This window comes from Natrix helvetica (genome assembly GCF_964273705.1).
Source record: "Natrix helvetica genome assembly, chromosome: 9".
NCBI lineage: Eukaryota > Metazoa > Chordata > Lepidosauria > Squamata > Natricidae > Natrix > Natrix helvetica.
Window position 1 is genome coordinate 4,455,378 of NC_138560.1, and position 14,793 is coordinate 4,470,170.

Genomic DNA, 14,793 nt, shown 5'->3' on the forward strand with positions numbered 1-14,793 from the left:
CGAGAACTTTTCCAACTTTGTGGAAAATAAGGCCTATCTAAATTTCAAGCGGAAAGATCGTTGTTAAGGAAATACCTTCACAAAACTTTTGGGGTTTTTTGTGTTGTTGTTGTTCCTGGCGCAGAGGAAGCTGAGGAACGTCAGAAGGTGGAAAAGGCGGCTGAATGTTGTCGTCAGATCCTCAATCACGTCAACCAAGAAGTGCGTGTAATGGAGAACTTACTGGTAAGGATGCTTCCTCGAGCGATCATTTCTACTTCGGGGGGGGGGGGGGGGAACACCTTCCCTTGTTCTTCACCACTTCAATCTTGGTTTAAAAAAAATGTTTTTCAGAAACTGAAGGATTATCAGCGACGTTTGGATCTCTCCAATCTTAAACAAAGCACAGATCCTCTGCTGAGTGAATTTCGGGTGAGTCCCAGCAGAACATTCAACCCATCGGGCAGTGGGGACAGACGAAGCGGTAACAGTAAATGACTTGCCCTTTTAAATCTCCATACAGGCAGTCCTCGACTTACGACCCTAATTGAGCCTAGCGATTACAGCCATAAAGCAGGTCATCATGAGACTGGACCTGATTTTTATGACCTTTTTTTTTTTAAGGGGGAATTAAGAGAATGCACTGTTTGCTGTGGCAATTTTTCTTTTCTGGAAACCAGAAATCAACACCGATTTCCAGAAAAAGAAGAAGTAAATTGCAGTCATGTATTCCTGGAGCTCTACAAATGGAGGCCTGTTGCTGTGTGCCCAAAATGCAGGTCACATGACTATGGGAGGGAGACCCGGACAGTGTCATTTGTAAATGGGGTCATTGATGGCTTTGGGGGATCTGTTGTATCTTTGAATGGTCGGTGAGCGACTGGTCATAAGTCGAGAACTACCTGTAACTTTGCCAGGACAATTTCCGGTGATGGTCCTTTTCGGAGTCATTATCTCCATGGTAAGGAGCTTGGTGGCTCGCCAGGTTAGGACGTTGGGTTGGAGTTCAGCAAACTGCGTTCGAGACCCGAGTGCCGCTGCGGGGCGGGGTGAGTTCCCATCCTTCGCTCCAGCTCCTTGATGGGAACATGAAGGGAGCCTCCATAGCCATTCCCTGCGCAACAGTGACGCCATCGGCTAATCCTTTCAACCCGGACGTTTGTTAAAACGGTGCCTCTGACACAAACAGGGTGGGGCATCCGTGGTAGGCAACATTTCAACAGCTTTGGCAGTGCACACTTGCCACGCTCGGCCTGTCCCTGTTGAATTTTGGCCTGCCGTGTTGTGATTGGAGGTGTAAGACTCCTCGGGAGGAAAGGTTCTCCTTTTCTCCGGAACACATGTTTTGAAACTGTGAACATCAGACCACGATGTCTCCTTGTGTTCTAACCTAGGCTTCCCAAAAGCACGAAGCCAACTCCTTATCCCGATAAAACCGCTTTTATTTAGCTTAGAGTGGATTCTTCTCCTGCAAAGTCCTGGCCAGCAGCCTTTCAAGAGATTTCACAACTACAGGCCTTTATCAGGTTTGGAGAGATGCCAGGCCGATATCTTCCAAACGCCACGCTGTAGCAGCAATTCCTTGGCAAGAAGTCAGGAACAGATCTTCATTCTAGCGAATGGAACGAATGGCCTCCTGCAAACTCCACTCCCCTTACGCTCCTCTTTATTCCCTATGGGAGGGGCCATTCACCATCCACCTGTGCCTTTACTCCTGAGTCAGACCGTGTTCCTTAGCTGTTCCTTTCTCCTGGCCATTCTGCGTATGTGCGCCCTGGGAACAGGCTCCAGCTGTTCTTCTGCCTCACTGATGTCTGACTCTGAAGGCAGCTGATAACTGGCATATGGCCCTGGCCCCCTCTCTGCCTCCGACACAGAGCCCTCATCCGAGCCTTCCCCAGACTCCAGGACTGGCCCATATTCCTCCCCAACCTCCTCACTGTCCGAATCTGCTGCCAGCTCTTCTGGCTGTTGGCAGGCCACAACACCTTGGTGGAGGTATTTGCCAGAGGTTGGAAAAGTAAGGCTAAAGCGCCGAATCTAACCAGCTCTTTTCCACAGAACACAGATATCAGCAAGCGAAACCTTGTATACGAGGGGCCCCTGACGTGGCGAGTTACCAAGGATAAATCAGTAGGTGAGTGGGACTCAAGGAATAAGACCATGGGGAGAGGAAGGAAGTAGCCATCAAACTAGGATTTAGAGGTTTTGGTTCCGGGTCTGGGTGTCCAATGTTGGAGAGCGACATCCTATTTAGGATCTTGGCAGATCTGGGAGGGTCACAGCCCAGCTCAGAGATCTATTTTAGGGCTCCCATCTCCTCCCCTCCTTCACCTTCATTTCTTCCTGAGCCACGGCGGTGCAGTGGTCAGAGTGCAGTACTGCAGGCTACTTCAGCTGACTGCTAGCTGCAGTTCGGCAGTTCAAATCTCACCGGCTCAAGTTTCACTCAGCCTTCCGTCCTTCCGAGTTGGGTCAAATGAGGACCCAGATTGTTGGGGGCAAGAGGCTGACTCTGTAAACTGCTTCGAGAGGGCTGCAAAGCACTGTGAAGCGGTATATAAGTCTAAGGGCTATTGCTACTGCTCCTCCCCAGAAGCTTTTGTTTCATCCTTCTCATGCCTCACGTTCTCCGTGATCCCTTCCAGATGTTCACGTCCTCTTGCTGGATGATATCTTGGTCCTTCTCCAGAAGCAGGAAGAGCGCCTGGTGCTCAAATGTCACAGCCGCAACATCACCCCAACCCCCGACGGGAAACAAATGCTGTCCCCCATCATCAAGCTCAATTCTGCCATGACCCGCGAAGTAGCCACAGGTGGGTGTAGGAGTTGGTCATGAGAACCTGGAATCGGATGCAGAAGATTTTGGCCTTGGATACTATTTGTTGGTCTGGACTCCTGCCCAAATTCTCATTCCGGGTTGGATTTGGTCCAACCTTGAAATAAAGATTGGGTCCAAGGAGAATTCACTTGTCCCTTCTAAAAATAAAATAATTTTAATTGAACATTTTCAAGTTTAAAACCACGAGTAAAAAAAAAAGAGAGAAAATGGAGGGGGGAAAAAACCCAAGAAAAAACACAAAACAGATAAAAACACAAACAACATAACAATATAATATAATATTACAACTTCCTGTATCCCCTCTTTCTTGTAGACATCAAAGCTTTCTATGTGATCTTCAGCTGGGAGAATGGAGCTCAGATTTACGAACTGGTGGCTCAGACGGTCTCGGAGAGAAAGAAGTAAGATATCGGGGTGGGAAGAGGGACTTACTTGCCTATCAAGCAACCCGATCCCAAGTAGTCCTCGACTTACCACAGTTCAAAGTTACAACAGCACAGTGACTTACGACCCATTTTTCACACTTACGACCGTTGCACCATCCCCGTGGTCGCATAATCAGAATTCAGACGCTTGGCAACTGGTTCATAGTTATGACGGTTGCAGTGTCCCGTGATCATCTGATCTCCTTTTGCGACCTTCTGACAAGCCAAGTCAAAATGGGGAAGCCAGATTCGCTTAGAAACCGTGTTACTGACTTAACCACTGCAACTTCGCTTAACACCTGGGGCAAGAAAGTTTGCAAAACGGGGCAAAATTCACTTAACAACCAGGGCAAAATTCTGTGGCCTTGCGTAGCCACAGAAAATGTGGTCGTAAATCAAGGACTACCTATACTGACTGGGGTGACAGTTTAGTTTGGAAGAAGGAGCATCTCCCTTCCCCGCCCTCAATTGGGGTGATTGAGAGACATCTGTCTTTATTTAGGACACCGCTTAGTTTAGCTGTGTTCATGCAAAGTTGTGACAGAAAGACGATGCTGAGGTGGTCACAAGAGAAAAGCTTTGTTTGTGTTTGCTGGGAAGTTTTTTTGGGGGGGCGTGGGGGGGGGGTTCACAGTCCCCAAATCTCTGGTGGACATTGGGTTGGAGGAGATAGTTTTCCTGATTTCTTCTTTTCTTTTCCATCCTAGCTGGTGCAACATAATTAGCGATACCGCTGGTTCACTGAAGCTGCCCACTTCCAATGCCAAACCTCGCCTTTCGGTAACAAACCGAAACTCACCACATAGTCCCAGCTAGTAAGTATGTTGTTAGGAGGAAGGGGAGGAGAGAAGGGGAGGGGGGGGGAGATAATGGAGACTATAATAATCATCAACTTCTTTTAACGACCCCATAATCCCTTGCGGGATGGAGTCTGGGTATCTGAATGAAACTAGCAGTGTGCTTGCTGGCCGGATGCCTTTCCTGTGGCCAATCCAGAGTTTTGTTCCGCAGATATATTCTCATTGTGCCCAGAGAGAGAAATATCTACCCAATACAATACAATAGCAGAGTTGGAAGGGACCTTGGAGGGCTTCTAGTCCAACCCCCTGCCTAGGCAGGAAACCCTATACCAGGGGTGTCCAAACTTGGGAACTTTAAGACTTGTAGACTTCAACTCCCAGAATTCCCCAGCCAGCATGGCTGGCTGGGGAATTCTGGGAATTGAAGTCCACAAGTCTTAAAGTTCCCAAGTTTGGACACCCCTGCCCTATACCCTATATCTGCCTCTATCTAGGATTGAACTCACAGCCTCCTGATTGTCAGGCGAGAGCTCCTATAATAAGAGACTATAATGCAGAGATTGAAAGTTGTATTCGTGTCCTTTTCTTCAGATCAAAGAGATCCGAGTTCTTTTCTAAATTCCCATGAGGTCAAAAGCAGCTAAATAGAATTTTGCCATAAGAGATGCTGAAAGAATTATTTATTTATTTATTTATTACTTGAACTTATTAGTCGCCCCCTCTCCCCACAGGGACTCGGGGCGACGTACAAAAGTATTATATAGCGTACAGAGGAGGTAAGAATAAATAAATAAGTTACAATACCTAAAAAAGTTAAAACCCCAGTGAAATTAACCCTTAAAAACTAAAATTACCAATTAAAAATGCCCTGGGCTGGAGAGGTTGTAGAATTATGCCAGGTCAGCTAGTCGAAACAGGTAGGTTTTCAGCTTCATACGGAAGGAGCGAAGGTCGGTTGTAGTCCTGATGTCTGGGGGGAGGTCATTCCAAAGGGTGGGGCCCACTACAGAGAAGGCCCTACTTCTGGGCGCTGCCCTCTGGCACTCTCTGGAGGACGGCACCCGGAGTAGTCCCTCTCTGTGTGAGTGGACGGGTCGCAGGGATGTATGGGGCAGGACGCGATCCCGCAGGTAACTAGGCCCTGTGCCATGGAGCGCTTTGAAGGTGGTAACCAGCACCTTGAAGCGCACCCGGTAGGCCACAGGAAGCCAGTGCAGCTCGCGCAGGATAGGTGTTATATGGGAGAACCTCGATCTCCCCATAATTACCCGCGCGGCTGCATTCTGGACCAACTGCAGTCTCCGGGTGCACCTCAAGGGGAGCCCCATGTAGAGAGCATTACAGTAGTCCAGGCGAGACGTCACCAGCGCGTGAGTGACTGTACGCAAGGCCTCCCGGTCCAAAAGGGGCCGCAATTGGCGCACCAGGCGAACCTGGTGGAACGCCCCCCTCGCCACGGCTGCCACATGATCTTCCATAGACAGCTGGGCATCAAGGAGGACGCCCAAATTGCGTGCCCCTTCCACCGGGGCTAATTGATCATCTCCGATGGTCAGCGATGGCATATGCTGGTTGAACCGGGAAGCCGGAAGCCACAGCCACTCTGTCTTGGAGGGGTTGAGCCTGAGCCTGTTGTCATCCATCCAGACCCGTACGGCTTCCAGACACCGGGACATCACTTCAACAGCCTCTTTGGGGTGGAAATGTACAGCTGAGTGTCATCAGCGTACAGATGGTATCCCACCCCAAAACCACGGATGATCTCGCCCAGCGGCTTCATATATATGTTGAACAGGAGAGGCGAGAGGATCGACCCCTGTGGGACCCCATGTATACATCTGATCTGGAATCCATAGATAAAATCCCTTGGAGGAACCATAGATAGATTTCAGGAAGTCCATGATCTTGGATGGGGGGAAAAATTAAACTCTCTTTCTATTGACTAACTGAAATTTAGTTTTCCATGTCCCGATAAGCTATGTAGAAGCAAAGTAATGTATAGTTTAGGGATTCCAAAGATAGTTGGAGTCTCACTATCTCAGATTATTATATCCTAAATAATCTCAGATTATTGGAAACTAATCAAGGAGAGAAGCAACTTAGAACTGAGGAGAACTTTCCTGACAGTTAGAACAATTAATCAGTGGAACAGAAGTTGCCTCCAGAAGTTGTGAATGCCCCAACACTGGAAGTCTTTAAGAAGATGTTAGATAGCCATCTGTCTGAAATGGTATAGGGTTTCCTGCCTAGGCAGGGGGTTCGACTGGAAGACCTCCAAGGTCCCTTCCAACTCTACTATTGTATTGTATTGTATTGTATTGTATTGTATTGTATTGTATTGTATTGTATTGTATTGTATTGTATTGTATTATATCCTAAATAATCTCATATTATTATATCCTAAATAATCTCAGATTATTATATCCCAAAAGGATTTTTGCCAGTGAATTTATAGATTAGTGAAGAAGCTCATATATTGCTATATTATATCATAATGTTATCCCATATTTTCCCAGGTCAGGAAGCTAGGCAGGTATGTGACCAAGACTAACATCTCCCATTTTTTTCTTGGCAGCTATTCAGAGACTCTCCTGGGTGGAGCAGAAAATGGGAGCCCCCTTAAAGAGGCCCTGCAATCAGAGGGTAAGGAGGAAGGTTGGAGGAGGGAAAAAAGGAAAAGACTGTTGGGATTGTCGTTTCAGAAAAGATTTACACCAGGGGTAGCCAAGCTGGGCCACTTTTGGTGGACTTCAACTCCCAGAATTCCTCAGCCAGCTAAGCCGGCTGGGGAATTCTGGGAGCTGAAGTCCTCAAGTCTTAAAAGTAACCAAGGTTGGACACCCCTGATTTACGCTTTCAGAGGCAGATCTGAGCTAGATTTCTGAATCGATTCCAGAAAAGGTATTTTTGAGGTGGCCTCAGGGAGCGCCTGGACTCATTTTGTAAACATCCGGTTTAAGAATTCGATTTTTCAGCTCGATCTGCCGGTTCTGCAACATCCATCTTAGAACCAAATCTCTCAATATTTTACAGACAGATTGCAGAACGCGTTTATGCAGGTTTTACTGCCCTCTGGAGTTTGGGGGGTGGGGGTGGGGAGACAAGAGAGGGGATCTGATTGTGTTTCGTTTTTTGCTACCCCCAACTCAGACCAGGAAAAAGATGGACTGCTGGAAGGCGCAGAGTTTGAGGAACGGAACGCTGTTGGTGGAGCAAAGATGGACAAGGCGGTGGAGACCTTCATGGCTGACCTACAGACTTTCTGCAGATCTCAACCTCCTGGCCAGGCCTCTATAGCCTCTGCTGCACAGGACCGAGGTACTTGATAAATACTTCTCCCCTTCTTCTCTGTTGAGCAAGTCTGTTGCCCGCAGAGGATGTCAAGGGGACAATCTTGTCTCCTTCCAGTTTTGGCCCTGAAGAGGTTACTTCAGATACCAGACGAAGGAGAGGCCCTCTTTCCTGCAGAATCTACAGATCTTTCTCCAGAGAATGGAGACCCCCAGGAGGGAGAAGAGGAATGGAATGGGACTTTCAGGATTGAAGGAGACAACAGCAGGAGACTTCCAGGTGAGTCCTTGACTTCCAGGTTGTCCTTGACTTATCACCACAATGAAGCCCAATGTTTCCATTGCTAGTCAAGACAGGCGTTAAGTGAATTTTGGCCCATTTTGTGATTTTTCTTGCCACCGTTGTTGTGGCAACAGGACTAGCTGCCAAGGTGATAATTTAAGAGCTGACCAGCCGATGCAATGAGGGGAATGAGTCACCAGGGTCTTTGGCTGTTATCCCTTTAAGAGCCTGTGTAATAAGAGGAGGCCCTGCTCGCATGTTCATTGGTTCGTCACGTTTCTTCCCTGCTGTAATTGCTGTTTGTTTAGATACTGCTTGTAGCAGGTGTATGTATATAGTATTCCTATATTCCTCTTGTAGATAAAAACCATTATTTGATATAAACCACTGTTGGCTGTGCTTGCTCCTGGACTGATAAACGTGATAGACCTCTGACATTGCTATATTTATACCTGAAGTTTTTTTTTAAAAAGATATTAAGTAAATATCAATCATTATGCTATACAAGCATTTATTTCCACAGCAGGTTCTTTAAATGGCCCTCCAGATCCGGAGTGGAGCTCTGAGCATCTGGATAAGGAAAGTCCCCGTTTCCCCATCATTCTGTCCCTCCAGCAATCTGATGGGGTGAAGCATCACTTAAAGCTTCTAGAAGATGCAATTCAGGGTCTGAAGGTGAGCATGGAACGTCCCCATATTCCGTCCCATCCTTCTCCCTGAATCATCGCCTGTCCAAGATGGAAGATTGTCCTTCAGGGATATGGCTTTTTCCCAGACATTAAAATATTTGGGAAGTTCTTGGTAGAGACAAGAGAAGATGGAGGCAGGTGTGGGAATTTTACTTAAGGAAGGCCTAGAGGGGGAGGGAGTGACAGTTTTCCTCTTACAGTCCCTCATCCACAGTTCTTTCTGAATTTTGAAGCTTTTCAATGAAAAGGAAAAGCAAAACAATACTTCCGAAGACTGAAACTTTATACAGACTGAGATGGATAATGTAGGAGAAGAGCAGGCAGGGCTGGGGGCAGAGTGAAGTGAGTCATCAGACTAGAATCCTTACATTGCCACAAATGGTCCCAAGTCCATCCCTTCTTGAATTCACTTGACTCTTATCTGGCCAATCAATTTATCTATCAACTTAATACTGAACTTCGGTTGACTAGATTCTTATGCATAGGCGTTAACGCCTTGAACAGCAACTTATGATCCTAATTCTTTGCACCTGACTGATGAGAGGCCATATTCCTTGCAAATTTCCCTAAGCATGACTGTCTGTCTTACTAGGATATAGAAACAGAATACTGGAGGCTTCAACAGCTGATGGGGAAGTTTACATCATCTCAGCAATCTGGTTCCACATGAGACTTGGCCAAGCAAGGTAGGCAATGGGCAACGGCAGGCAAGGGTTGAGATGCCAACTGTGGGTTCTAGGCCTTTGATCCCGCTTCCCTCCCATCCGATGGACCCACAACAATCAAGGATGATAGATGAGGCTGATTGGACATGGCTGTTCGTCTGTTTAAACATTTGAAATAAACACTTTTGCAGGGGAAAAGTAAAGTATGCCCCAATTTTAATCCGGGGAACTTGGGCCTCCTCTGCGAAAAGTCTCAGGATCCCTGCTTTTTGTGTTCTTGAGTTATGACCACAGTTGGGTCCAGAGGTTCAGCCACTAAGCAATGCATTCATTAAGCAAGGCATCCGTTGACCAGACCTGATTTTACCACCATTTTTACTGCAGTCAGTTAGGGGATTCTTTCTGTGGTTAAGCGAAGCACATGGGTGTAGAGTGAATTCGTTGTTAAGCGAACCCAGCTTCGCCCGTCTCCCCCTTTCACTTTGCTCATCAGAAGCCAGCTGGGAAGGCCCCAAATTGCAATCCCGTGACACCCCCACCCCCCAGGAGCCATCGTAAAGGCTAGCCAATTGCCAAGCACCCAGTGACTGCAGGGGCTGGTGCGTGCGAAGGTCGTAACTTGGGAGGATGGGCTTTTAAAGAAATGTCTCTCCATCTTCCTCTTTATGGTTCTAGGTCAGGGGTGTCCAAACTTGGCAACTTTAAGACGTGGACTTCAACTCCCAGAATTCTGCTCTGCTGGCTGGGGAATTCTGGGAGTTGAAGTCCACAAGTCTTAAAGTTACCAACTTTGGACACCCCTGTTCTAGGTGATAATGTCTTTCCTATCTGAGTGGTTCTCCTTTTTTTCCAGGTTGTCGGAAAAAACGAAGGAAGAGACGGTGTGGGCTAACCTATTTATCCTGCCAGGCAGTTCTCTCTCCCTCCCAGCTCGAGGCAACTCCACGGGAGATCTAAGTCTGCTGCTTGATTTGTATAGGGAGCGATGCTGTGGATTTTGTACATAGACTTTTCTGCCTAGATCACATTGTAAAGGGAAATATTTAGAGCAGGGATATCCAATTTTGACAACTTTTAAGACCCCGTGGACTTCAGCTCTCAGGGCTGGGGAATTCTGAGGGTTGAAGTCCACACATCTTCGATTTGCCAAGGTTGGACATCCCTTATTTAGAAAAAAAAAATCCTGCAAACCTTTCGGGTGTGCAGAGAGGAAAGCTTAACATTACGTCAGGAAGACAGATGCTTTGGGATGGGTCACCTTCCCTTTTAAGCCAGGGGAATGAACAGTTTACAGTGCTGGTTCTCAGGGGTATTAGAAAACTGGGATCTGAAGATCTTCTCCGTCAGCCAAAATAGGCAGTGGGCTAACCAAGATCTCAGTTGCCTAAGACCAGAGCCCATAATTTGATGGCCTGTTTCCTAAGAGGCTCTCAAAGATACCTCAAAGAGGGTGTGTTGTCAGTAGGATGTGAACTAGTAGCTAATTGTGCCTTCCCTCAAAAGTTCATCCTCAGCTCCCAGGGGTGTGACTCACCCATTAGTGTATTATCTTCCATGCACACACATCACTGTTATAGAATAATGCAATTGTACCCGAGCTTCCATAGGAAGGAGAAACAAACTCACTTCTAAAAGTTCTCCTGTTTATCTTCTTGGGTTAATATTTTATCCTCGCATAGATACACATAGGTAAAGCCTGCAGACATTCCTATTTTTCTACTGATCTCGGTCTTATAACTCATCTGAACTCATTTAATAAGGTCCAAGTTTTCCACCAGTTCTTCCTGCCCCGTCGGGCTTGTTCTCCAGCCTGCCATCCCAACCCAATTTCAACTCAATCATGGCCACCAGAAGGGTGAAATTCATACAAAAGTGAAATAAGATAGGTTAAAAACCCAGGTTGGTCCTTCCTCCATGACGCATCTCAAAAGTAAAATCCTGACCTGCTAACTCCAGCCTTCCGTACCTTGTGGAAATGTTGGGTCTACATTGAATGACTAAGCCACAAGCTACCTTAGCTGGGGACATCAGGAAATAGTTCTTTCCACTCATCTCGAGGGCTTCCCAGGTTAGGGAAGGCAGATTGCCAATGATGGACCACAGTTCTAAAGAACCTACAGTCCAAATATAAATGTTTTAAGGTTGGGTAAAAATTTGCCGCAGCTCTGGAGTTGAAAGCCTTTCTGAGTTGCTTAGAAGTGTCTGAGAGCTTCTCCAGTGGGAGGAAGATTTAACAACAAGCAGGCTTCTTAAAAGCCTAATTTGGTCCGTGCTGCCAGTCTTGGGTACAAATGGAGATAATTGAACCCTGAATGCAATACATCCTGAATCCTTGTCTCTATTCAAGGTTCTCCTTTTGAAAAGCCATTCAGCCATTCCTGAAGCTTCATTCCAATTAGACCTCCATCTTCCATCATCTTTTCACTTAGGGGTAGAAAACCCATCCCTTCTTCTCGGAATGAAGAGTCCAAACAGCGTACATCCTAAGGGCCTTCCAAATCACGGAGCCCGTTTTCAGAAATCGGCACTTCCCGTTCATTCCGTTCGACCTTGGACCACGCGCCCCCCTACTCCTTGCCTGCCAATAGTGCCACATGTTTTTTTATCACCAGCTACACACAAGCAGAACGCATCTTTTGAACTCTCCCATAGTGCTATGCACGGGTTACCTCACTTGCTTTTGACCATCTGCTGTTCTGCCCTCTGTTCAGCAGGTGGTGCCATAGCTATGTGTACGCGTAGGTATGCGTGCACCCATGCACACATATATGCGCATAACAGGTGCTGCTACTCCTTTAGGTTTTCCGTGGGTTGAAACAACTCGTCATTCAAATCCTGGAGGGATATTTCTCAACCTCTTTGCTCCATCCCTCTGCCATGGTTGCCTAAAGGTGTAAACTGGCATTGGATAAAGTTGGTCCCAGAGAACAGGAGAGTTTTTAAAAAGTTCTGGGAGGATTTGGCTGTTTTGGGATCCACAGCATCCAATCCTTCATCTCACTTTTCCTGCCTCCTCATCAGTTGGGCCTTTGGTTCAATCAGGATTGGGGGATTAGTTGTTGCTAAGCAACTACAGTGTGCTTCCTTCCTTGGGGGGGGGGGGGGAGAGAAAATATTTCTGGAGACAGAATGGAAAATGATGGGTTAATTGCGGGATACTGGGAAGTTTCTGGGAAAGAACGAGAGGAGAGGAGAAAAGTTTGGATTCAGGAAGGAGAAAAGTGATGGTGTTTACCCCACAGAGGGAATATAGAGCAGGGAAGGGGGAAGAGATGAGGGCCCAATCCACCAGCATCTTCAGAGACAGGCCTTGATTCAAACGCTTCCAAGTGTCTTTATACTGTCTTGATAATGTGCTTGTATTTTAAGAAAAACTTTTTTTTGCGGGAGGGACTGAGAAACAGTTCCAATGTTAAAGGAATGATGGGGGAATCCAGGGCTGTTTTATGTAGAACAAAATCATGTTTAGTTGTGTCTATTTTTTAAAAAAAATCCATTGCTGTACAAAGCGTGCAAACCAATATATTCCACGAGACTTTTTTCTTTGACCTCCCAGTATTATGAAGTATAAGATTTTAAAGAGTTGGAGAAGCGGATATTGGTCCTGAAGATCTGTTGTTTTCACAGCTGATGTCCTTTGCAGTGTTAAGAAATATTCTCAAGATCGTCCCTAAAACTCTCAGATACGTCATTGCCAGCTAAGATTCTGGCTCCCCTCTCTCTCTTTTTAGGGCAGAAATTAAAGGAGAATACATTTTTCTTTTTCATTCCTATAATCAGGCGGTGCCCTGCTCTATGTTTCTCACCTAGTTGTACCATAGAAGAAAATGTAATGTGATCAAAACATCCTTCTATATTTTATGCCTCAAAAAACAGACATGAAAAGCCATTTTGATCAAAGTGTTGAAAAACATTGGCACACGTTCAGGATGCCTCCCAGAGCACTTTTGGTACCTAATTTTTTTTTAAAATATGCTCGCTTGGTGGTTGGGTCATAGTCCCCAATTCCAAATTCTTGGGAAACTTAACCGGTGATGTGAAATCCTCCATTTGCCAAATTCAATATTCTTAAACCAAAGTGCATAATTCAGTGGTTTGGGGATAAATATACATTATATTAATGAAGATCCTTATAATCGGGATGGGCTATTTTGTAGTCGTATCTGTAGAGATTTTACTTGCTAGGCCATACATGAGCTCAATTTCCTGAGAGTCTTGATGCTGGGATATTTGAACCGGCTTCGACAATTTGCTCTGGATTTATTTTGCTCTACCATATGCCCAACCCCCCAAATAGCAGGAATTTTACAATTGTAAATACCATTTGAAACCAAAATATTTAAGACGACTACTCTTTGTCCAAGCTGAGCCGGGCGGCTTAAAGATTCTTAAAATATTTATTTGTACCCAATTCTCTCAATTCTACACCCGTCTCTTGTGTTATTTGTGTTTGAGATTTTCTGACCTGGGAAACGCATCTCTAAAAGATGTGCAGTTTTGTGTCCTTCAAACCCACCCTGGACAAGTGGCGCAAAGTTCACCTTATTTCCTTCCTTTTCCTGGAGTTTTATGGCAAATGGTCTTGAGAATGTTTTCATAATGGCCCCATGGTTATGCTCAATGGAATGGTTTGTTGTGGATTTCAGTTCACACGTAAAGCAGAAAATAGGCCAGCTTTATGGAGCAGGTTTTTTTTTTTATAAGAAAGCATCGTGGGAATGGTAGAAAGGGGGAAGGCCTCTTAAGAGCGAAGTCCAACTAATTTTGTCATCTGTTCAATGATGGGATGAAAAGGATGGGTAGGTATTATGGGGTTATTGCAATGTTTTCTGCCCTCCCTTAGGAGCATAAGGGTTGAGACTCCTGCATCCCATCCTTTTTATTGGCTTCCTTGGTCTGATCCTCTCTAGATCTGTTGGACTACAACTCCCAGAATTCCTTCTAGCAAAATGTATAGGAATTCTGAAGGGCTCTTAAAAGTAGAAAAGATTTGAAAGCTACGTAGGTTGCAAAAGGGATAAAGGCAGATGAAAGTGAGCAGAATAAACCAAAGACAAACTTGTAAAAAGATATATGAATAATATATCATATATATATATATATATATATATATATATATATATATATATATATATATATATATATATATATATATATATATATATATATATATATATATATTCATATATATATATTGAATTCATATATATATATATATATGAATATAATAAGAAATAAACCTTATCTTTCCATTTCCTTTGTCCTTCTCATGTATTTGGTTTTTTCTTCTTGGATTTGGTTCCTTGGAGCTGTGATGGTAAAGTTGCTACGAATCTTCACCCTTTGTGTTCTCCAGCCTGAAAACAGCACAACTTACCCTGAGCCCCTTGTAGGGTCTCTGCCTCTTTAATAGGTTGGGTGGGAGAGTCCGTTGACAAGGGTCTCTATTAATATATGGATTTTAAACCAATGCCTTGCCGTAATGGGTCTTTAGAAAGATAAGGGGGAGGGGAGGCCCTTTCTGGGCATTTAAATCATGTCTAATCTTTCTGGGAACTGAATGTCTAGTAGCATCAGTGGTGGGATTCAATTTTTTTTTTACTACAGGTTCTGTGGGCGTGGCTTGGTGGGCGTGGCAGGGGAAGGATACTGCAAAATTCCCATTCCCTCCTGATCAGCTGGGACTCGGGAGGCAGAGAACAGATGGGGGCAGAGCCAGTCGGAGGTTCTCCGAACTACTCAGAATTTCTGCTACTGGTTCTCCAGAACTGGTCAGAACCTGCTGAATATCACCTTTAGTAGCGTAGTGGAGGAGGAAGG

The 14,793-nt window shown here is 45.5% G+C and overlaps 1 protein-coding gene across 3 annotated transcripts in view; it reads left to right on the forward strand.

Annotated features, from left to right (window-relative positions):
- ARHGEF1 (Rho guanine nucleotide exchange factor 1) overlaps positions 1 to 12,569 on the forward strand; it is a 58,236-nt gene extending 45,667 nt beyond the window's left edge. For 2 of the 3 annotated variants that reach the window (XM_081961738.1, XM_081961736.1), the window contains exons 20-31: positions 125 to 225; positions 334 to 411; positions 2,041 to 2,116; positions 2,628 to 2,795; positions 3,135 to 3,222; positions 3,954 to 4,061; positions 6,622 to 6,689; positions 7,197 to 7,364; positions 7,455 to 7,616; positions 8,143 to 8,294; positions 8,901 to 8,994; positions 9,827 to 12,569. In XM_081961738.1, coding sequence (XP_081817864.1) covers positions 125 to 225; positions 334 to 411; positions 2,041 to 2,116; positions 2,628 to 2,795; positions 3,135 to 3,222; positions 3,954 to 4,061; positions 6,622 to 6,689; positions 7,197 to 7,364; positions 7,455 to 7,616; positions 8,143 to 8,294; positions 8,901 to 8,978 — 1,247 coding nt within the window. In that variant the 3' untranslated portion in view covers positions 8,979 to 8,994; positions 9,827 to 12,569. The remainder of the gene's footprint in view (positions 1 to 124; positions 226 to 333; positions 412 to 2,040; positions 2,117 to 2,627; positions 2,796 to 3,134; positions 3,223 to 3,953; positions 4,062 to 6,621; positions 6,690 to 7,196; positions 7,365 to 7,454; positions 7,617 to 8,142; positions 8,295 to 8,900; positions 8,995 to 9,826) is intronic. The other variant, XM_081961737.1, reaches the window with a different exon arrangement.
- Positions 12,570 to 14,793: the final 2,224 nt, after the last annotated feature.